Source organism: Curcuma longa, chromosome 3, assembly GCF_044706935.1.
Source record: "Curcuma longa cultivar G26 ecotype Majalengka, Jawa Barat chromosome 3, ITB_CL_G26_1.1, whole genome shotgun sequence".
NCBI classification, from domain to species: domain Eukaryota; kingdom Viridiplantae; phylum Streptophyta; class Magnoliopsida; order Zingiberales; family Zingiberaceae; genus Curcuma; species Curcuma longa.
Window position 1 is genome coordinate 5896863 of NC_133863.1, and position 22475 is coordinate 5919337.

Genomic DNA, 22475 nt, shown 5'->3' on the forward strand with positions numbered 1-22475 from the left:
CATAGCAAACTTTACAAAGGACCTTTTATATAAGATTTTTTTTCAATGAAAATAATTCATAGCAAACTTTCATACAGACTTTTTGATAGCCTTCTTAAAGTCATTATTTCTAAGAGATTAAATGGAAATTAATGTGAACTATTAATTAATTAGTGATTTAATTTCATTCACATTATAGAGAATTTAGATATTTAATTATTTGAATTGATTAATTTTAATGAAAGTTTTTCATTACTCATCAGGATAAATTAAGAAATATTAATGACGAATTGTTCCGCCTGCGATGAAAAAAAATTAATCTGTAGTATAGTTCCGTCCGCGATGAAAAAAAATTAATCTGTCTGTAATCGATTCATAAATATTTTGATTAACTAGGAAGTGTAACCTACAGTTGAAGACAATTTCATTGATACTACTGTCCAACTGATCTTGACTTAACAACCATCTCCATGAAAAGTACGATCCAACGGATCTTGACTTAACAGCCATCTCCATGAAAAGTCCTTTCGTATAGATTTTTATTCCATGGATGTAATTCTACCGTTCGGTTATTAATTCAGCTGCTACACCTTAGGTTTTTGTTCCATGCTTCCCCTTCCCTGCGTCGTTGCAACCGTGAAACATAAAACTTGAGAAATTACATCGAGATTATTTAAACTTTTGAACTCAATTTTTTTAATCAAATTCAATTAGATATTATCCATATAATTTTAAAATATATATTAATTTAATATATATAAAGCTGATATTTTTTGTATTTTAATATATCACAAATAACTTAAAATTATAAAATATTATATTATTTATATTCAAATAAATATAAATGAACTTATTTATAAATGTTAACAAACCCAAGTCACTAGCATTCAAATTTCTTTATTTTTTTATTGAATGAATATAAATGAAATCTTATCAAATCGAATACAGACCTTCCCGAATTATGATTCATCTACAACCTACTTCAAAAACCCCTCAAGTTTGCAAACATCAAAATCAAATCACATAGTTCAACAGACATGATTGTTTCAACAATCATTTGGCCTTGGGATAGCTTGCCATCCAGTGCATAATTGAAGGACTTCTTTAAGAGCCATTGATGCAGGTTCCACAGTCCATGGTGGATAATGTTCTGAGGGATCGAAAACACTTTGAGCACCAGCATCTAACAACCCAAGCTGGGTGCCATTCAGAAACATGTCGCCTTCAGACCTTATCCAACCCGCATTCACCTCTTCCCGATCGGCTGCCTGCGCCAACGACATACACCTAATTACCAAGGCTCGCTAGATTCTTAAGAAATTCAACATGGAAATGTTCATAGCTCATTTAGAATGAAACACCAACTTCTCAGGCATGATTCATGTTGTAATCGAACAAGAATTACCTTCTCAGGCATGTACTTAAATACCAACTTCTTTTCTCCTGCTTCATAAATATTGCATTGAGACAAGATCTGGAGCCAGAGAAAAAGGTCAATCAGGTATTCTGAGTAGAACAGAAACAAACTAGTGCTTATCTAGTTTAAATTAGAAAGGACCTGTGCTTCTACACTGGCACAGACAGCATATATGCTCCAGTTTCTTGTGTAATTGTTGTAAAGGTGAACTTTGCCAAATCTAAGTCGAGGTTGTCTCTGTCTTGTTCCGTCGAAGAAGCAATGGTGAATGGTAACACGAATACATCTATCAGTAACATGACTGCTGTCTGCTCCAATAAGCATCGTCTTGTCATGATTGGCGAAGCGGCATCTGTTCAAACATGGGAATGAGAAGCATACAGCGATTCTTGCAGTGATCACCACTAACTATATTATGCTAATATATTGCAAGAAGAAACCATATCGACGAGATTTCTTGATGAGGTTGCAGATTTTGCAAAAGGAATTTCAGAAAAGATTGCCGCAACTGCAATAGTATCAGAATATACACCAAACGAAACAGAAACTTCTACAAGGACAATTAATCTATAATCACAGAGAAAAATTAGTATATTACATCACCTTGAAACAGTGATATCAGTACTTTCGCGAGTGATATCGATCAGTCCATCATCATAATCTTGTAAGCTGCAGCGGTCTATCCAAATATGCATCGACTTGGGCTTTATCTGAATACCATCGACATCATGCCCTCTACCACCTTCAAATTCCAGATTGCAAATGATTACATGTTCACATTGTTTCAGTTGTAAACCTTTGCCAGTCAATTTTATCCTCTGTCCTCGACCATCAATTGTCTTATATGACGACACCCTCAGGTATGAAGAAAGGTGAATGGTTCCTGAAACTTCAAAAACAATCCAGAGTGGTTCTCTAATGCGGCATGCCTCACGAAGTGAACCAGGGCCATCATCTACGATTGACAACAGGATCAATTCAAAATGGAATATGAGAAGAAGGAACATTATAAAAATGCACTTTAGCCGTAATTGATCCCACAAAGTCACAACAATACAAAACACTTTTGATACTCTACATTGTATAGAATGAGACGACAAACTCAATCCAACTGACAAACTAGAAGACCTTTTCCTAAAGTAGATTCAATCCAATTTTTTATCCATGTTTTTCTCATTTTATGTGGTCAGAAAGAAGGGGGGAAAACACATCATAGCAAAATTATGTAGAATTTCTAGTGGAATCTAAGCATACTTTTCTAGCTACTGAGACAAAATGCAAGAGTAGAAACTTCAACTCGAGTTCTGAAAAAGCAATAAGTTGTAGCAGTCAACACATTCCTTCTATTTATTAGTGAGATGATCCCAGCTTAACAACGCATAGGATGTTAAGTATGAAAGTTGTTGCTGAAAAAAGCACCGATTTTAGTGACAAAGAAAGAAACTTTCGTGCATTACACAGAAAAAAGGACGATCTTAGTTACAAAAGCAGAAACTTTCGCGCATTATTCACCAAAAAAGAAGAGCTGTCAAGGACAAGATTGGCGCAATCAATAACGATAGATGATGAGATAGAGCATAATTAAACTGACACGAAACCCTAGCAAGCAACGAAATGCGAAGGGGAGAAGGAACCTGCCAAGGAGGTGACATAATAGACCGGTCCATGGAGGCCTCCGATAGCGAAGCGGCCGAAGCCTTCTGCTTGTCCGGCGAGGGCACGCAAGCTCGTATCGACGTGAGCGTAAGGCAAGGCGCCCATCAAGGCGGTGGAAGCCGCACCTCTCCAAGCGGAGGGAGGAGGCCCCAGAGGAGCGGGGTGCGGAGGGAGCGCGGCGCGATTGTGAGGGCGCCTGGATCAAGAATCAGCAGAGCCACCGACAACCTCCCACCCACCGATCGCCGCCCAAATTCGCCTTATGCAGACGCAGAAGCCATGGGTGAGAAATACTATAATTTAATGAGAAAATTCCAATTTTTCAGTTTGATCCTCCATTAATTCATAATCTCCATCAAATTTCAAGCCCGACGTTCTTATTCCTCGTGTGACCTGACCTCCTCTCCGGCCATGGCCTTTCTGTTAGGTCTTTCTTTTGACCTGCACTCTTGACCCGGTCCGCCTTTTGGATTTCCGGCGATCCTCACGTGGACTTTGGAAAAGGACACGGTCGACTTGACTCATGTCTACTAATCGCAACCAGGGAGGGCGGCGATTGCTCCGCTCCTCCCTCTTCGCCACCGCCGCCGCCGCCTCTTCTCCACCAGTGCCATGGCCTTCTGCTCCAACTAGCCCAACTAGTTCAGCTGGCTTAAATGGGCTTAATTAGTCTCGTCGGGCAGGCCAACCCAATTGGACTTTTGGTCTAAACCTCTACGAATTATCCATCCCCAAATGCCCTAATTAAATTATCTGACCCATCTAAACAGATCGACAATTATAGTATTATTTCAATTAACGCGGAAGAGAATTAACCTAACGCGCAAAACGACAAATAGCGTTAGAGCATCCGCAACGCGCTATTAATCGGGCGTTAATAGCAGATTAGGAGCAACGTGGAAGAGTGAGGGAAGACGAGAGAGGAGTGAGGTATTGAACGCGTTCAGCGTTAATAGGTGGGCCCGTGCTTTTTATTTTTATTTTTTTAATATTAACATGTTCGTAGAGGCTGCATAGTGTGTATGGTGATCGACCACGTGGTCGACCATTGCGACCACCACTCAACTACGTGTTAGTGGACCTAATCGACCACTGGTTAAAGGCGTTATAACGTCACGAGCGTTGCGGATGCTCTTAGCGTAGAATCCATGCGAACGTAACTGCGTTAGCTAACGTGTCATTTGTAAGTATGGTTGTTTGAAATTATAAATTTATCTAAATTTATTTTTTATTTTTTAATATCTTTTTGACTTTACCATCACATGCTCATTTCACCGCCACGCCGCAAATTACGCCGGATATAATAAATATATTTTTATTTATTTATTTATTTATTAAAAAAATACGTATTCTCTTCGTCCTCGAATAAAATAAAATAATAAATAATCCTTCACGCGGTTTCAATAGACACCCTGTTATTAGAGTTCATAAGACCTCCTTTAACTAACTGACAGCTTCATCAGATAGTGTTAGGGAGGTGGGAAAAGTTTACATAATTATTTAAAGACAATTTATGCCATCTATTTACATATTTAAGTAATGTGACACTTTTAAATTAATTAGTGGAACCAAACTCTTAGTTGTTTATATTCACAAGTCATCATCTTTTTTAAATTAATTTCGAACGTCATGCGGAACACCATTTGTGAAGCTACAATGATGTTGAAAGGACCAATGTCCAAACACTTGGAGTGTTTATAAATTTATCAAAATTCTGGTTAAATCAAAATTATCGAAGTGAGTTGATTTTCCTAATTTTTTTTAGATTTATTTCAGTCGCTGCATGTGAGAGTAACATGGTGTTAGCTAATTGTGGACGTAAGTGTACTATATATATATATAGAGAGAGAGAGAGAGAGAGAGAGGATTACAGCTAATATAAAACAAGTGGTAGAGTTTTTTATCTTAATTATCTTATAAAAAAGATTAAATAGTTTTGGTATTAATTATTAACTCCTTTTGATAATTATGAAAGTAGTAATGCGATTTTAGAAATTAAAAAAATGCCGTTTTGCTTTTGTTTTATCCTCAATATTTTATTTAATTCCGCAAGATTGAGTAAGAATTTCTCCTTCCCGAGTTTCGACGTTGATGAATGGAAACGGAAACAAGAATGTCGTCTGTAACGTGAGCTCAATTAATGGCCGGAATTGGTGCGTCTGAAAGCTGTCATCGTCGAGACTTTGACAATGATGGCGACAAACAACTCAGCCAACCCTGCTCCTCCTCCTCCTCCTCCTCCTCATCGTCTTCTTAATCACTTCGCCAAACCTCATTTCGTGCACTTTACTTCAATTAATTAGTTCATCGCCAGCTACTGCGTTGTTTATTGCACCAGGTAGCAGTTTTGTTGAGCCATTCATCTCATTGCGCTCCTCTAAACAGACTCCTGGATTCTTGGCCTGTTTTCTCTCCTTGTGTCATCTGTGACGCCCATCACGAGCGGTCGAAGGAGGGCAGCGATCAGACTTAGGATCAGTCATTGCAGATTTCCCGGTGATCCTGAGTTCCAAAGGTGCCGCCTTTCCTTTCTTTTCCCTGTCGAATCTCCTCTTTTTGTGCCTCTCTTGAGTTGTTTTGCTGTCGCTTGACGTTGAATCCATGTTTCTGGTTTAATATCGGCTGGATTTTCGTCGTAGTTTCATTGCTTGCTGCGGCGATTTAGGGCTCCTCCATTTCTGGCATCGGTTTCTTTGTCTTCTTTCTTTGCCTGGCCCTGCATCAGCCGCAAATCAATGGCGTTTGCAGTGAAATAGATGCTCTCAGACCTACTTTTTCTTTTCAAAATAAAGTGGTCTTCTGTCTTAATTTCTCCCGCATAGTTGAACTGCATCTCTAATCTCCATTGTCGACGAAAAAAGAAAAGGGTTTTCCAACAGACTCCCGTTTCTGTTAAGTTTATCTGCTAATGGCCATGAAAGCCATTGGAGTGAGCTGCATCATCTTTATGCTTGTTTCAATCAGATGCATCCATGGTGCATTTACTCCTGCAGACAATTACCTGATTGATTGTGGTTCCTTGACCGATACAACCATCTACGATCGAATTTTCGTCTCCGATGTTTCCGTTTCTTCGACCTTGACTCCCTCCTCGAACAACCTAGCCAACACCTCCGTCTCTGTGCCCGCCTCCGCCTACGGCACTGCCCTGTATCAAAATGCCCGGGTATTCACTGTGCCCTCCTCCTACTCCTTCCAAATCAATGCCCAAGGCAGACACTTCGTTCGCCTCTACTTCTTCCCTTCAGTTTACGGAAGCTTCAATCTCACTTCTGCAACCTTCACTGTGTCGACCCAAGATGTCCTCCTCCTCGACCATTTCCAGCCTCAGGCGAATTCTGCAGCCGTCGAGGAGTTCTTGGTGAACATCGATAGCAATACTCTCTCCCTTACATTTGCACCAACGGCAAACAATTCCCTCGCCTTCGTGAATGCTATAGAAGTCGTATCTGTCCCTGAAACCTTAATCGCAGATACTGCTACCGTCGTTGATCCTCCAGGCAGCTACCAGGGTCTGTCAAGTCAGTTGTTGCAGAAGATTTACCGGGTCAACATGGGCGGGCCTCAGGTTTTCCCCAACAATGATACTCTGTGGAGAACTTGGGACACCGATCAGAAGTCGCCGTTCAACAACTCGCTTTCAGCACCAGTTGCCTTTTCAGGAAGAATCAATCATATGGAAGGAGGAGCAACTCAGGAGACTGCTCCAGATACAGTGTATGCGACAGCAGCGAGATTGCTTCCCGCAAATACTTCAAATGCTAGATTCAACATGACATGGCAGTTCCCTGTGGATGCTAACTCAGCCTACTTGGTGAGGTTTCATTTCTGTGACATAGTCAGTAATGCTGCTGGAGACCTCTTGTTCAATGTTTATATCAATTCCTGGCTCGTAGCTCCCGATCTAGATCTTTCTAGCTATACAAATAGGCAGTTGGCAACCCCTGTTTATATGGACTATGTTTGGGAGGCAAGTGATGCATCAGGTACTGAACTTAATATCAGCATTGGTCCTTCAGATATTAATGGTGTTTTGCCTGATGGCATACTCAATGGGCTCGAGATCATGAAGATCGGGTCTGGTGGTTCTCCAGTCACACCACCTGGTTCGAAGAAGAACCTTGTCATCATAGTGGCTCCAGTACTTGGAGCCGTTGTGGTGGCCATCGTTGCTGTTGCTCTTTGCGTCATCCTTCGAAAGAGGAAGCTTAAGGAACAGTATTCCAAGTCTTGGGTGCCTTTCTCCATCAATGGCTTCACCTCGCATAGCGCAGGAAGCCGCACTTCTAATGGAACTGCAGTTACACTTGGTCTGAACGGAAACTTTGGCTATCGTCTGTCTTTTGCCATCCTGCAAGAAGCGACCAGCAACTTCGACGAGAATCGGGTGATCGGCGTCGGAGGATTCGGGAAGGTCTACAAAGGCGTGCTGAGAGACGACACGCAAGTTGCAGTGAAAAGGGGAAACCCCAAGTCTCAACAGGGCATCAATGAGTTCCACACCGAGATTGAACTGCTGTCGCGCTTGCGCCATCGTCATCTCGTTTCTCTCATCGGATACTGTGACGAGAAGAACGAGATGATTCTCGTTTATGAATACATGGAGAAGGGCAGCCTCAAGAGCCATCTTTATGGTTCGGACATGCCTGCTCTTAGTTGGCAGCAGAGGTTGGAAATCTGCATCGGAGCAGCTAGAGGATTGCACTACCTCCATACAGGTCAAGCGAAAGCGATCATCCACCGCGACGTCAAATCCGCAAACATTTTACTCGACGAGAATCTCTTGGCGAAGGTGGCTGACTTCGGGCTATCGAAGACTGGGCCAGAGCTGGATCAGACTCATGTCAGTACCGCCGTCAAAGGGAGCTTCGGCTACCTCGACCCCGAGTACTTCCGGAGGCAGCAGCTGACCGAGAAATCGGACGTGTACTCGTTTGGGGTAGTTCTGCTCGAAGTGCTGTGTGCGAGGCCGGTCATCGACCCGACCCTTCCGAGAGAGATGGTGAACTTGGCGGAAATGGGGATGAAGTGGCACAAGAGGGGAGAGCTGGAGCACATCGTCGATTCTTGTATCGCGGGGTCGATCAGGCCTGAATCCTTGAAGAAATTTGGGGAAACCATCGAGAAATGCCTGGCGGATTCCGGCGTGGAGCGCCCCTCGATGGGCGACGTCCTGTGGAACTTGGAGTACGCTCTTCAGCTTCATGACGCAGACGCCGGCGCCGTCTCGGAGGTCAACAGTATCAACCAGATAACTGAACTTTCGCCACGGGTTCAGAACATCAGCGCCTACGAGAGCGCGCCGCCGGCGCGAGAAGCCGCAACGGCCCTGCTGAATGATCTCTCTGACGTTTCCATGAGCAAAGTTTTCTCTCAGTTGATCAAGTCCGAGGGAAGGTAGGTCGATCAAAGTGTTGTCATTTTACAATGTTTGAATAGCGCAGGATAGCAGGGTCGAGGAGGATTATACTATATATGGTTCTTTCTATTTACATACGCAAAACTCTGTGGCAATATCTATTTTGTACTAAAATGTTTCGTGCATAAATTTAGTCATTTAATGTAATATCTGTCAGAATCTTTAAATCATTTATTTTTCTAGAAATCCTAAGGACATGTTTACTAATTTGGTAATACTATATATTTATTTAAAATAATATATATATAAGGATTATCGAATTTGTGAGAAAACAAAAAAACTTATCTACTTACGTGGACTACAACAAGCACACAAGAATAGCAAGCCGACGCCAGTCCAAAACGATAGCGAGGAGCAGAGCAATGGCCGCTCTCAAAATCTGCAGCCCGTTCCCATCCACCCTCAACGCGCCGCCGGCCGCCGTCGTCGCCAGAAGAAAGCCCCTCATCTCGGCCGCCCCGCTTGCCGCTGCCGACGAAGACGCCCCCGCCGAGCTCGACGCCTCCGCGGAGTCACCAGTCGTCGACGACGATCCATCCTTTGAGAAGCGGCTGAACCAGATCCGAGTCAAGTACCGCAGCGGCTCCGGGAAGAAGGCGGAGCAACGTAAATCCCGGAAAGCCCCCGGCGGCGGGGGCACAAAGAAGGGCAGCGTGCTGCTGCCTCCGGTGCCGCTGCGGGCGCCGGTGGCAGCGGGAGGCGTGACGGTGGAAGCTGGATTTACTCCCTACAGCGAGCGCCTGAACGGGAGGCTAGCCGGGCTGGGACTGGCGGCACTGCTGCTGGTGGAGCTGGGGACGGGGCAGGCACTGCTCCGCTACCACTCACCGGCGATCATCTTCATACAGATCTACACCGTCGCCGCGGCGGGCACTCTCTTCATCAAGTTTGAGAAGGAGAAGATCAGCGTCTGGCCGGAAAAATAGCCTTATTCCCTCGTCATCGCCGACGATGCTTGCCATCGCCATGTTGGCCAGGTTTAATTTGTTTCTAATGGCATTCCACTGTTTATTAATTATACAAGTTTACCTTTTGATTTCAGTTTCTCTTTTTTTCTATACAATCAAAACGGCAATTCAGAAAAGGCTCGATCGATCGAAAATATCAACAGATTTTTAAACGCCAAGACACGAATAGGGTTAAGCAACTTTGATATTACTTGCTTGATAATTGAAAATACATTATAAAGTCGCTTAAATGATATTTAAATCTACTTCTGGAAATCTAAGAACTCAGATTAGTAATATCAGGCAGCACGATCAAACTCCACACACATTACACATCGATTCTAACAACAATCTAACTACTTTGTAAGATTTCCAGTAAATAGGCATGTCTGATTAACCACCGAACCCATAGAGAGTCCTTCCCTGCCTCTTCAGCGCATAGACGACGTCCATGGCGGTGACGGTCTTCCTCCGGGCGTGCTCCGTGTAGGTCACGGCGTCACGGATCACATTCTCGAGGAAGATCTTGAGGACGCCGCGCGTCTCCTCGTAGATCAGGCCGCTGATGCGCTTCACGCCGCCCCTCCTTGCCAGGCGCCGGATCGCCGGCTTGGTGATGCCCTGGATGTTGTCGCGAAGCACTTTGCGGTGGCGCTTCGCGCCGCCCTTGCCCAATCCCTTGCCGCCCTTCCCTCTTCCAGACATCGCCGCCGAATCGAGCGATCGATCTACTGATTTCTGCACAAATTCGAGGATGATTTACGGCAAACAAACAAGGATTTGAAGCTGGAAAGCTGAGAAACGTCGATCGAGGCGTACCTGAAGGCTGCGAGATCTGCGAAACTTGGAGGAAGCGATGGGGTTGAATCGGGTCGGGTGCGAGCGGCCTTTTATAGCTAGGGCAATGCGCGCAAGGAGCAACCGTGGAGCGGAGCAGTGTAAATCTACACCCTTGATGAACAGGAAACGGACGGCGGATGACGCGTTAATAGAATTCACACGGATCCCTCGAAATAAAAAAACCGAATCAAATTGATTTTTTCGGATTTAGATCGAGTTTTTTTAGGATGTGAAGTATTCTCCTTTTATTTCGCTCCAATTTTTATTTGTATAGTAAAATTGAAAATTCGAGAAAAAATCTCTATATTATATATAAAATATCAAAATACTAAACGATTCTCGAGTTTGACTGTAATTAGAACAACGAAAACTAACTGGGCTGACAAATTTGGCCCAGTGAACCCGCGAGAAAGCGAATGGATTTAACAATTTTGAATTTTCATGGGCCTTTATGTAGGCTTTCAAATTCTTTCTGCCCCAATATGAATTGTATGGGTGTGTGTGTTAACCCAATAATTAAGGGTCCATAACATAAAATAATTTTCAAAAAAAAAAAAATTCTTCGCCATCAACTTTCTTCACTCCTTTTCGCTATTTCAACAATGACCATGTTAATCAAATCTGAATAACTCTTTACTAGAACTTAAGAGCCCAAATTCATATAATAATACTATTAGATATTAGACTTAGTTTATCCTTGTTACTTTCACATTGAAATTAATATGGGTATAGGAATTTTGCTTACTGGTTAAAAATTCTTATTGTGTATAAATAATCATGTACAATGCAAACAAGATTATTGTATATAACTAATAGATAAGAGCTGCCGGGAATGAAACCATAAATTAAAGTTAGGATAAACAGTTAATAATAAAATTGAAATTCTCTAAAATGAACTTAATCATACAAAGATTATACTACTTGACCTTATCATATATGTCAGTGAGTTTGCCCTCCCTCGTTTATTTAATTTCCTATTAATGAATTTAGTTTAGTTTTCTAAACTACATGATTATATATATATATATATATATAAGTGTAAAAGAGATACTGTAAACAAGGTAGAATATTATCGGTAAAGACAAAAGATTGGGATGTCGAGATGATCATAAATTAACCACGCACAGAAACACCCATAGTAAAGCTACAGTCACATATATAATCACAAGAAGGAAACAAAAGAAAAAGATTGCGTGGGTAAGAAGAGAATGAGATGATCAGTACTTACAAGACCAGTCATGTCGCCCACTGCCTTTCCGTGCCTTCACTTCCTCTGATGCTCTTGTAGCCCCCATCTCCTATACGCCTACCTATTCCTACTACACTAAACTCTCTATCCTAAATTTATATATGTATATCCTCTGTTTACATGCATGCATGCATGCAACATCTGCTACAGTGGATCGAGGCCTGCAAAGCTGCACTAATATAATCCATGTCTGTTTGATTCGAGGGGCTTTAAATGCAATGTCTGAACTGGATCAGTAATAGTATGTAGGTAGCTGCAGCCATGCATGCTACAGTTTCAATGAAGTGAGCATATCACGGCTCTGCTGCCATTCTCTCCTACGTTGAAATGTTCCAACGTCGTCGATACTCGATACTGATACCCACATCTTGTCACTGATAAGAGTTCAGAAAAGCTGCAGGCGTACGTCTGTTTGCAGGCAGGATGCACAGCCTCAGATGACAAATGCAAAGAGACAGAACAGGTTTAATTATGTAGAAGAAGAAGAAGGACAGTTGGTTGACTTGTAAATGTATCAAGAATTATGTACCCTTGTTGGTTTATGTTTCCCAGGCTGGTCGCTCCTATAAACGTTGATTAATTAATGACATCTTTCGACAAGTCAAAAAGCATTCAACTCCAGTACGATTAGGAGGAAAAGGGATCTCTGAACTAGTCTACTTCTGAGACATGAATTCTCTTGGTAACTGGGAGCAATTCATTAGTATAATTAACTTGGGAACTAATTTGATGCACCCACAACAAATTAAAGCTGCTAATTCATTTAGATGGCAACAAATAAGGATACGTAATCCCTCTCTATGTTTCTCTCACTCAGTCATTCTGGGAGTTTGGACCTATGCACGAGCATGACAAACCCTCTTTCTTCTCTAGCTATATGTAATTAAGCTCCATGAATTAATCTAGCTAAATTAATATATAATCTTTGGGATTCAAGCATGCATGAGTGTAGGAGTAGCTATAAATGCCTTGCTCTTAGAGTACTACTATATCCTATACTTAGAACACATTACCAAAGCAAACTTAACTACTGTACTGGGCTTGAAATCTCTAGGAACAGAAAGTATGTATACTAGGCCTGCAGTTGTAAATTGCATTATATATTACATGTGTCTGATACGATCAAATATTAAGTACATTCATATATATCATTTCCATTCTTATGCAACCAAAACGTTTATAGGAATGGCCAGTCCATCTTTGGTCTTTTATTTAAGATGGTTAAAAGCTATTTGTGTGATTTTAAAGGTGGGAATTCATTAGCAAATTTATGATACGGAATGATTAAAAAAAAGGTTAAGAAATGGCAGCAGTAAAGGTTGATCATCATGATCTTATAATTCAGTAACGTTAATAAAGTACGTCACTCCCAACTCTGCATCAATCAGTCGACAAAAAGGCGTGTGCTAAGCTTCGTGTCATTCCCCCCTCTCTCTTCTTTGTCAACTCCCCTCGTCTGCCAACCAATTAAGGCACCATGCTCTCTCTATCTCTATCTATCTACAATGGAATCGAAAATTTTATGAAAAAAAAAATACAATTTGAATTCCATCCAACATCAACTCTGAAGCAGTGATCAGTTTGAATTCCAACACCAACTCTGAAGAAGTGATCACATGATGACATCCCTCACTGCGTATTATAAATACACCTTCAAGCTCGTTACGTGCCATAGCAGAGAGAGAGAGAAAGAAAGAGAGAATTAAGGAATGGCTTCGGGTGGCTCGACGACTAGGTGGTGTCCGACGCCGGAGCAGGTTATGCTACTGGAGGAGATGTACCGGAGCGGCGTGCGGACTCCCAACGCCGCCCAGATCCAGCAGATCACCGCGCAACTGTCGTGCTACGGTAGGATCGAAGGGAAGAACGTCTTTTACTGGTTCCAGAACCACAAGGCCAGGGAGAGGCAGAAGCTCCGGCGAAGGCTCAGCCGCCACTACCACCATCTCCTCTACTGCCAACGCTCCTTCTTCAACAATCCCCCGCCTCTGATTGCTGCTCACCATGCTCTGCAACATTATCACCCGGCTCCAACTCCTCCAATATTTCTCAACAACCAGGTTAATTGATCAACTAATTTGGAGTGTTAATCTTTCACTCGATTAAATTTGTTGAGAGTTTTACAAATTACAGGAGGCCAATACTGGAGAAACGAACTTTGGTTGCTGCAGGGCGCCTCTCAAAACGCTTGATCTCTTCCCCACGAACAGCAGCAGTAGTGCAGGGGCGGAGGAAGAAGAACCGAAGGCTGCAGCAGTGCCTCTAATGGCGCAACCACAAGGAATTAGTTAGTAATTAGGGGAAAATTACGCTCTCTAATTAAATAATTAACATTATTATGAAAGATAGGAGTGGTCTGATATTATATCTGTAATGCTGTACGTTATCTGTTTGCATGCATATATGCATGCATGGCGTGCATGGTTATAATTAACTTGCTGATCTTATGTTAATTACATTAATTGTTTTTGTTTAAATCTGAGACAGGGCTTCAGATCTCTATCTACAATGGAATCAGAGGCTCAGAACAGAGAAATTACATTCAATCATTACACTTAAAGAATATATTAGTCAAACAGGATTTTGTATATGAATTAAGCGAGAGCCCATTCAAGGTGCATGATATAGAGTAGCAAGTGTTTATTTCATTGACTAATTATGATTAAGAAGAACGTTATTGAAGATTTCCTCCTGATTAACAAATATCATAAATGATCTACAATCATAATTCTTATAATAATAAACAACTATATTCCTTACGCATCTAAATACAACAAACTTAAGAACTTTTTATAGTTGAATCATACTAATAAGCATACTCTTGTGTAATATATTTTATAGTTGAATTAAGAATTAATAAATTCTATCATAATAGAGCTTTAGATTATATTATATATAATTTTGTTCATGAAAACGGAATAAACCAAGTCTGTAGGTAACCAAGTTCATTTTTATATATCTGATTGAAGAATGAAGTCCTCAAGTGGCCAGGTTTCTTTTTATATATTTATTTTTAAACAAAATATAAAAAAGCTCACAAACATTACATTAACCTTAAGGATCCCTCTCAGCATGAATATCATTCACAATCTGGATTCTCTTCGCCAATGTGGAATCATTTTTTATTATAATCCTACTGTAACCTGGAATCATTGTCTTGTAGTATCTACAAGATGCATAAATTCCCAAACATTAAACCCACTTAAAATATAAGTTAGAAAAGACTTAATAATCGTCATAACCAACTGTAATTTCTCGATTTACCTCCTTACAGATGATCGTGGGACCGACCGTGTGAAGCCACTAAGGTGGCGGATTCCACCTTTTTCTCTGTAGTTAGAGAAGACTTCAGTGATTTTAATTACTTACACATTTTGGGCTTTTTGTTTGAGCTCTGATTTGGTTAAACTTCAACATTTATCTCGGTTATTGTTCATTGACCAAACATTAAACCCACTTAAAATACACTGGATTAGCAACCAATTGAAGAACAACTCATTGCTCATGTATGAAATAATTAATCTACTTATTCTAGACTAGTACAACCATGCAATATAGAACCTCATTCCTCTTTACAAACAGCTCGATTCTGGGTTAATAAACCCTTAACCAATCGGATAAAGAATCTTCGAACGTGTTCCGTGCCAAATTATACCTTTGTACATGCCATCATTCAAGAACAACTAACTTCTTGGCCCTAGTTGATGGCAGTTAGTGGGGCTCTGGAATCCCTTGGCTCATTTGTTCCGGAGTAGTTTTTTGCATCACCATTTGCCATCTTAGTTGGGGTTGCTTCCCAGAACAACTTTAGTAGTTCCTCAAAAGCTGGAGTGCGCAGGTCCTCGATGGATGCTGCACTGAGCAGATTGATCGGTCGACGCTTTGGGGTCGAACAGGTTGGTTCATCCACCTGATCAGTTTGTTATAAGCACAGTTAATTAAGGTTAAGTAAAAATTTCAACTGGCAGAACAAGGCCTCATATTAACTTACCACATATTCTTCTCGAAGACACTTCCCTGTGTTGTCAGTTATCTCTGCAATCTTATGGTAATGGCCACTCTTTAATTCTCTCAGTTCACCATGACAGGGAACAAGCATGGAATCAATGTTGGCACATGCATCTTGGTCGAGTTTGAATGAACCTGTTGGATTGTAAGTTATTGGATACTGATTCTAAAAATATTAGGAAGCAATATCACAGGTATGACTTACAGTCAATGGAGGATAGAAGGTCCTTGTTTGAAACATCAACATCTTCAAGGGTTGATGAAACAGAAGATGACAACTTGGCACGGAGAAGTTGATTAGCATCCAACCCACTCCTGCACGAAGATTAATGAGAAAAGCTTCGATAACCAGCAGGAGAACAGAAATTCTCAGATGTCATAAATCAATCAGCATACCTAATAATTGAATCTACTGACAATACATGTCCTTCACCGAGCTTCAGCAGGGAATTTTGAGCATCTATCCACTGCTGGGCACCCATTTTGGTCTTTGCCTTGCTGAAAGTGAAAAGAAAATAGCAAATAAATAAGAAGGAATACTAAAGCCATGAGGAAGAAATTTCTTTCTACTCTCTACACCTACCAGATTCTGAAACCTTCTTCCAGACCATTTTTGTCGCTTTCTACTGATGCAGTATCTTCGAGGTAGTGAGTTTCTGAATCATCTGTGTATTTTTTCCACTGTTCTTTTATAGAACAAGTAAAGTCATGAGCGGCCAACATTTCCCTTTGTAAATTACTTGTTCTCTCAACATCAGTAGTGCGGAGGCTGTCAACAGCTGTTTGAACCTAAAAATGACACACAAAACTTGAAATATGAAGTAAAAAGGCAGTAATCATTTCTTTCTTTTGATGAATGTTAAATTAAACACTTAGCAGCGGGATGACACTTGATAGAACAACTTTGAGAGATCAAGGGCAGCCTGACTTAAAAGGATGGATGGACGGACGGATGCTGTTTAATTTTTCTTCCTCATTTTCATTTGGATAGATGATGATATGAATCAACTGCTATTAAAGTTCATCCGTGCTTCTCAAGCATATGCTTGTAGCAATTTTTTTTACTTGATATACTGATTGCTATTATTCTCATGTTATTAAACTCAATGCTAACTCTATATGCACATCACGTGTTGTTGATTCATGACATCCTGTTTGTCTCTTTAATTGCATGGTGTTTTGTCAATTGCTTTCTTGATTTCTCAGGCCTCAATGCTTGACCTTAATATCTAGGAAATCCTACTTAGCAATGTTAATAGTTCATTGCCATGATTCCTATATCCTTATAGGAATTGGTATCAAGGAATTTGTGTTTGACTATTGTTGATTGGCCATTTTTCACTTTATGTAACTCCGATTGTTGTAAGACAATTTATGTGCAATATGATTTTAATAGTTTCGTTGTCCTGAGGCATAACACAGTAACTAATTTCCTTATCAAGTATCTAACATTCACATGCAAATATGTCTATTCAAACTATTATAGGTACATCTATATATGCAAAGCATTGAGTATTTAATGTTCTATGCTAGTTCTTGATAACAAAATTCAGCTTTTATCCTTTCTTATAAGCATCTAAGAGTCTAAATTACAATAAATGGCACAAATAGGTCCCGAACTCCCAATAGGAATGATTGGCCTGATAACATCAATATATAACAAATATGAACTTTAAAATAACAGTTTTGTATAATTCTTCATATTCTGTGATACTTCTTGATAATCTCCTTGTGCAGTATTGAACATCCAGATATTTGTCTATCCAAACTAGTGCAGGTATATTGAGAATGACAGTATTGTCTAATTCATCTATGATTCTTGTTGTCGCCAAATTTCAGATATTGTTCTACTCCTATAGGGTATATAGTCTCTGGATGCAAATGAAAAAAATGTGAAAGCAGACATAATAAGCAAAATGCAGGATTAGCCTTATTATCATTTCCCTAAAGCAATACATATTGCACTATCATTATAAATTGGTACACATTTCATGTCTATTAAAAGTGGTAGCTCATATACCAGCTTCTTCTTCCTAGCACTTGAACTGGCTAGCATCTCTGCCACCTTTTCCAATAATTGCTTCTCTTCCCTGGCAGCACATTCCTACAAGAATACACAATAATCAAGAAGTAAGAACTTGAGGTTATTTTTTTTCCAAAAAGAAAGAACATGTCATAGTACATCTATCTAGTATTGCTGCTGGTCAACATGGAGTTACCTCAAACTTCTTCTCAAGTTCATGCAGTTGTTGGTTTTGCATAGTTTGTGATTCTTCCATGATCATGGTTAATTTGGATGCATGATTATCCAGGGATTGGAAAAAAACAGATGTAATCTTAGAAATGGACCTTGTAGATTCAACAGCTCTAAGATGACCCTGTGCATTCACAAAAGGAAAAAATCATTGTCTGGTATTCCCTAACATGTCCCATTTGTTAACTTTGTGGATTTCTGATAGCCATCTACCTGACGTTGCTGCTGAGCAAACATAGCCAACTTATCCTCTTGTTGAGACAAACTCAGCTGAAGTTCATTTAGAAGATGGTCTGCCTCCAATGCTATTCCTTTGAAGCACTACATGAATCACAGATGTATATGTTAAATTATAGTGAGAGATATCTCTGAAAAGTTAACATAGCCTCAGAGTAAAATGATTATTACATCCTCAAGAGCCGAAGAATGCTTTAACACTTGGGAATTCAATCTGCCAAGGGTGTCTCCGGAATTGTTATCAATCTCAGCAGCTAAATCATCCAAAGATCTGATCCTAGACCCATACATATTTTTGAGCCTTTCAACATGTAGTCTAAGATCATTTGTTGCCTGTGTATCAAAGAAGTTATTATAAAACACAGCTGCTCAATATAGATAATCTACAGAGGATTCAGGTACTTATTAGAACATGTTTACAAGAAACTATCAAGAATGAATGAAATAAGATCAGATTTTACAAAATCATTTTTAAAAACATATAATGTAGTAATACCTTGGCTTTTGTAGAGACAAAAGATTGCGTGTCCTCCTCCATTTCTTTCAGTTTGTTCTCCTGTTCTACTACTGAAGCTGAGACAGCTTTATGCAAGGTGTCCAGTTGTTGGGTTAGCAGGGATTGGAAATTTTGGACAAGTACTCTGTTTCCTTCCTCAACTTTATTTTTCCGTTCTATAAATCAAATGAAAAGCTTGTGCCTATTAGTGGTTGAGAGTGCATCTTACCAAGAGGAAAAAGGGTGAATGAAGGAAACAACAATAAAGAGCATGAGAAGAATTAGTATGTAGGTACACACCTATTTTAGAGAACAATTCAGAAACATCAGCAGCTGTATTTTCTAGCTCTGCTCTAAGATCATAAGCTTGCTCAACAAGCGCCTTCTCTGTTGCAACAATTTTTAGAGGCATTAAGCACTATAATAAAATAATATCGATAATACTAAACTAGCCAAGAAGCAACAAATTGTTTCTAAAACAGATACTGAAGGCTATCACAACTGTAATAGTACATGATTGCATGACAATTTGTGATAGATGTCACAAGATTTTTTGTTGCGAACAATGACATTTACAAGCATTATGGATGCAGGAAATTCAGTGTAAAATGTTTGTTTGAACAGATAGATGGCAGAATAGTTCAAAGGAAATTCTGTCAATTTCTAAGATTTAAACCAGAAAACAAAATGTCCCATGTCACCTGACTTAAGGAGATTAGATATCAAAAACTCCTTTTCTTTTATTCTAGAGTTTGCTTGGTGATATCTTTCTTCTAGGTCCGAGTAAGCGTCTTCAGTGTCCACCAGTTTTTTCTGCTCCATTTCAAAAATTATATAGACACTAGCCAGGAGTCAGGAATAATATAATCATTTGTGCTAATCAAACAGAACTTACCTGAGTTTTTTCTAGTTTGTCACTTAAATCTGCACTAAGAATCTTTTGTGAATTATAAAGCTCATGAAGCCCAACTAATTGCTGCAAAACAATAATCAGATCCAAACCTCTACAGAAGAAAAGAATACCATTTTATTATGTAAATCCGTGCACCTTATCCTTTGAGTTCAAATCAACTTCCAGCTTTTCTATTTTGTCAGTCATGGCCTGAATTGAGTCACAGCATTAAATGGGATGATCCGAGCAAAGATGTGAATGTAAAGTACAACAGTTTAGCAATTAACATAAACTAAGAGAAAATCTAAGTAAATAATTCAAAACCAACCTTCTTCTCAGCTTCTTCAATTAAGTACCTATCACGTGGTATGTAAATGCCATTCTTCTCCCTTGCAGCAAATACCTCTGTTGTATGTAATTTTCCAACAAAAGACACAAATCACATAACTGTTTGATAGTTATAAAAGGAAAAAAAATGCATTCACTGACAACTAAAAGAATGCTTTTAGCTCGCATGCAGAGTGATAAACAACTAAATGGAAGCAGCGTTTTAGTAAACCAGAATGCATAAAGAATGGCTTCGGGATTGATCAGGAGCTCTTAATCACTGTGAACGTTACAAGGCATCAAGTGTATCGGAGACTATTGGATTGGATGCCTCAACTTGCAGCATGATATGTCAAATTAAAGAACTGTGAGAACAATTAAAGATTATATAAAAGCATAAATAATCACCTTGTTTAAGTCGGTCAATTTCTGCATATAAATCTTTGATCATTGCAGATTTCATCATCTTTTGGTTAACCTGTGGTATAATTTAACAACTATTAAATCTGCACAAAGATAATGTGATAACAAGAAAGAAGCTAAAAGAATTGAGGACCTCAGGCTTATTTTTGATATTCTTTGCACGGTGTGCATAATCCAAGGTACTCAGAGTCTCCTCCAAACAAAGAATGGAAGGGGATACAGTGGCAATAATACAAGTTTTAGTTTTTCCACCCAAGGAGTCACGAAGTAACCTGGTCAATTTGCTGTCTCTGAAACAAAATAGGCAAAATTCAGCCTATAAAGGATCAAGACATGCAAGAGATAAAAACTAAGACAATAAGTTTTAGATATTACCTATATGGAATATGGCCAGAATGCTCAACAAGAGCATTAATTACACGGCCAAGTGTGAGCAAACTTTTATTTATCTCCCCTGCTTCCCTTGCTCTACCCTGTAGTTGTGGATGTTCATGAACTCAAAATTAATATGAATGAAGTTAGGTAAATATGATGAAAATGGGTGGCAAGAACTGCAATTGATAGCCAATTTTACAGGGGAAAACAGAAAAGTATCAATTAGCAAAAAACTATTCCTACTTTCTTTATTGTAAAAATGAAATATTTACTCACATCTCTAGCTCCAGATCGTGATATATTTTCTGAACCAGCAAGATCAACAAGATTAAGTTTTCCAGATTTAATCATTTCTTCTCCTTCGGGAGTAATCTCCTTGATGTGAATTGTAATGGAAAAGATTGAGTGGGATCTGCTGCTCTGTTTGTTTAGTAAAGTCTCTGCAGTCCGCCTTTTTGCAGACCCTTTGTCCAAGATTTTGTAGATTTCACCAGCAGTATAGACAACCTCCTCCTCCAATCCTCTCATCAATTGTTTCAGTTTATAATGTCAGGGAAAGCCTACCTTTGCTTTCCTTCCTCCGCCTTCCATTGTATAGGTTTTTCCCGTGCCTGTCTGCCCATATGCAAATATGGTGCAATTGTAGCCTTCAAGAACTTCATTCACTATAGGAGCAACAGCTTGGTCAAACAAATCCTTTTGCTTTGAGGTTGGGCCAAAAACCTACATTTCAAATATATATTATAGTAAAAGGTATATTGACAAAATATTGAAGCCAGAGCTTCCAGATACCTTGTCGAAGGTAAAGGTTCTGTCAATCAGCTTATTAGCAATATTCTGAGCAGCTGAAACTTCTCGACGGTGCTCATTGCAGGATATGACCACCTGGGTGTTCCCCTTTTTCTCATCATCATTTAATGGCCTGAAATTGTGCAATCAAAATATACATAAATTCAGTAAAGCAAAACCATAAATATACGAGGTACAAGTCTCATCTCTTCCACGCCGAAGTATTTTCACCTGCATCTCAGGATGACTTGGACATTGACCCCCTTCTCCTTATCAAACTTGCCACTCAAGTTACCACTCCCGTCAAACGATCGGAATTCTCTTCCGTGCTTTTCAATGGACCTGGGAGTCTGTGAGGGAGACACCGGGACAAATCCCCCTTTCCTTTGCAAGCTATCCATCAACCTTCTACCTGGGACATGAAGATCCTAATCTTTAACATCTCGTCAAATTTTCAAAATAAATACCAAGAGTTATTTAACCCCAGATGCTTCATTATTTGTGTTTCTGGATCAGGAAATTAAAGACAAATCTCGGAAAACAACGATTCAAAAGCTCAAGATCCTTACTCATCAGCTGAAGCCGCACGGGAAAAAAGATCAAATAGTGCAGAAAATTAACATCTCGATTTGAGAAAAGACGAAAAATACAGCCAATTCCAACCAAAACCCCATCATGAATAAACTCGGGACCGCTAGCGGCACCCTAAAAAAGGACAATGTCGAGGAGGCGGAGAAACCTTTAGGGGAAAACAACGCACTACGAATAGATCAAGGCGTGAACTATCGACGCGATCGACAAATCTGGGAGAGAATGCTAGAATCCAAAGATCTTCAGCCGACGCCAATTACCGGGTCAGAAAGAGCCGAAGAGCGATTCGTCGTCGGGCTCTCTCTCCTCTCTCACCCCTCCGATCACTGCACCAGATCTCCTGTGAGATTTTGCAGTCAAAAGAGGATTTTGGAGTGCCGGAGACGGATCGAATCGCGGAGGAAACGAGGGAGTGAGAACAAGGAGAGGTGGACGATGAAGTTAAATGAAAAAACAAATGAAATTAGAATTCATGGGATTAAATTAGTGCCGTACAGGTTGGCTGGGTTTGAATTGTGACGGAATCCGTCACTGGCGCCGTCAATTAGCCGTTCGTGCCGTCATCCGACCGTTAGA

General features: G+C 40.1%; 6 protein-coding genes across 6 annotated transcripts; 3 read left to right on the plus strand and 3 right to left on the minus strand.

The window, feature by feature from the left end:
- Nucleotides 1–927: 927 nt before the first annotated feature.
- On the minus strand, nucleotides 928–3283 carry LOC141825151 (putative pectate lyase 4). The gene is made up of 5 exons (XM_074712539.1): nucleotides 3031–3283; nucleotides 2000–2351; nucleotides 1538–1748; nucleotides 1385–1453; nucleotides 928–1247 (listed from the first exon to the last, which is right to left on the minus strand). The coding sequence occupies exons 1-5, from the start codon at nucleotides 3155–3157 to the stop codon at nucleotides 1026–1028; spliced, it is 981 nt and encodes a 326-aa protein (XP_074568640.1). The 5' UTR covers nucleotides 3158–3283; the 3' UTR covers nucleotides 928–1025.
- A 2078-nt stretch (nucleotides 3284–5361) lies between these two features.
- On the plus strand, nucleotides 5362–8656 carry LOC141824580 (receptor-like protein kinase HERK 1). Its single transcript, XM_074711888.1, has one exon. It carries the CDS (start codon nucleotides 5961–5963, stop codon nucleotides 8451–8453), a length of 2493 nt encoding a protein of 830 aa, XP_074567989.1. The 5' UTR covers nucleotides 5362–5960; the 3' UTR covers nucleotides 8454–8656.
- A 142-nt stretch (nucleotides 8657–8798) lies between these two features.
- Nucleotides 8799–9512, plus strand: LOC141825425 (uncharacterized). The gene has a single exon (XM_074712808.1). It carries the CDS (start codon nucleotides 8834–8836, stop codon nucleotides 9395–9397), a length of 564 nt encoding a protein of 187 aa, XP_074568909.1. The 5' UTR covers nucleotides 8799–8833; the 3' UTR covers nucleotides 9398–9512.
- Nucleotides 9513–9607: 95 nt separating this feature from the next.
- LOC141825426 (histone H4) lies at nucleotides 9608–10315 on the minus strand. Its single transcript, XM_074712809.1, has 2 exons — nucleotides 10238–10315; nucleotides 9608–10156 (listed from the first exon to the last, which is right to left on the minus strand). The coding sequence occupies exon 2, from the start codon at nucleotides 10121–10123 to the stop codon at nucleotides 9812–9814; it is 312 nt and encodes a 103-aa protein (XP_074568910.1). The 5' UTR covers nucleotides 10124–10156; nucleotides 10238–10315; the 3' UTR covers nucleotides 9608–9811.
- Nucleotides 10316–13216: 2901 nt separating this feature from the next.
- On the plus strand, nucleotides 13217–13799 carry LOC141823141 (uncharacterized). The gene is made up of 2 exons (XM_074710404.1): nucleotides 13217–13567; nucleotides 13641–13799. The coding sequence occupies exons 1-2, from the start codon at nucleotides 13217–13219 to the stop codon at nucleotides 13797–13799; spliced, it is 510 nt and encodes a 169-aa protein (XP_074566505.1).
- Nucleotides 13800–14954: 1155 nt separating this feature from the next.
- LOC141823142 (kinesin-like protein KIN-5A) lies at nucleotides 14955–21670 on the minus strand (the record flags this gene model as incomplete). The annotated part of the gene is made up of 22 exons (XM_074710405.1): nucleotides 14955–15417; nucleotides 15499–15650; nucleotides 15721–15830; nucleotides 15912–16013; nucleotides 16099–16304; nucleotides 17536–17619; nucleotides 17735–17893; nucleotides 17983–18090; nucleotides 18178–18339; nucleotides 18503–18678; nucleotides 18803–18889; nucleotides 19204–19315; nucleotides 19398–19478; nucleotides 19551–19604; nucleotides 19723–19799; nucleotides 20130–20199; nucleotides 20278–20434; nucleotides 20520–20617; nucleotides 20796–21044; nucleotides 21084–21242; nucleotides 21312–21441; nucleotides 21540–21670. Coding segments are annotated over 22 exons (2877 nt in total), but the record flags the coding sequence as incomplete, so codon positions are not given.
- Nucleotides 21671–22475: the final 805 nt, after the last annotated feature.

What these genes read in the sequence shown, in the direction of transcription:
- LOC141825151 (XM_074712539.1), bottom strand. Translation starts at nt 3,157, where the DNA reads ATGGGCGCCTTGCCTTACGCTCACGTCGATACGAGCTTGCGTGCCCTC. An exon ending in ACTGATATCACTGTTTCAAG is followed by an intron (nt 1,749 to 1,999) that starts GTGATGTAATAT and finishes ATGTTTGAACAG; the next exon opens with ATGCCGCTTCGCCAATCATG. An exon ending in GTGCCAGTGTAGAAGCACAG is followed by an intron (nt 1,454 to 1,537) that starts GTCCTTTCTAAT and finishes CTCTGGCTCCAG; the next exon opens with ATCTTGTCTCAATGCAATAT.
- LOC141824580 (XM_074711888.1), top strand. Translation starts at nt 5,961, where the DNA reads ATGGCCATGAAAGCCATTGGAGTGAGCTGCATCATCTTTATGCTTGTT.
- LOC141825425 (XM_074712808.1), top strand. Translation starts at nt 8,834, where the DNA reads ATGGCCGCTCTCAAAATCTGCAGCCCGTTCCCATCCACCCTCAACGCG.
- LOC141825426 (XM_074712809.1), bottom strand. Translation starts at nt 10,123, where the DNA reads ATGTCTGGAAGAGGGAAGGGCGGCAAGGGATTGGGCAAGGGCGGCGCG.
- LOC141823141 (XM_074710404.1), top strand. Translation starts at nt 13,217, where the DNA reads ATGGCTTCGGGTGGCTCGACGACTAGGTGGTGTCCGACGCCGGAGCAG. An exon ending in CAATATTTCTCAACAACCAG is followed by an intron (nt 13,568 to 13,640) that starts GTTAATTGATCA and finishes TACAAATTACAG; the next exon opens with GAGGCCAATACTGGAGAAAC.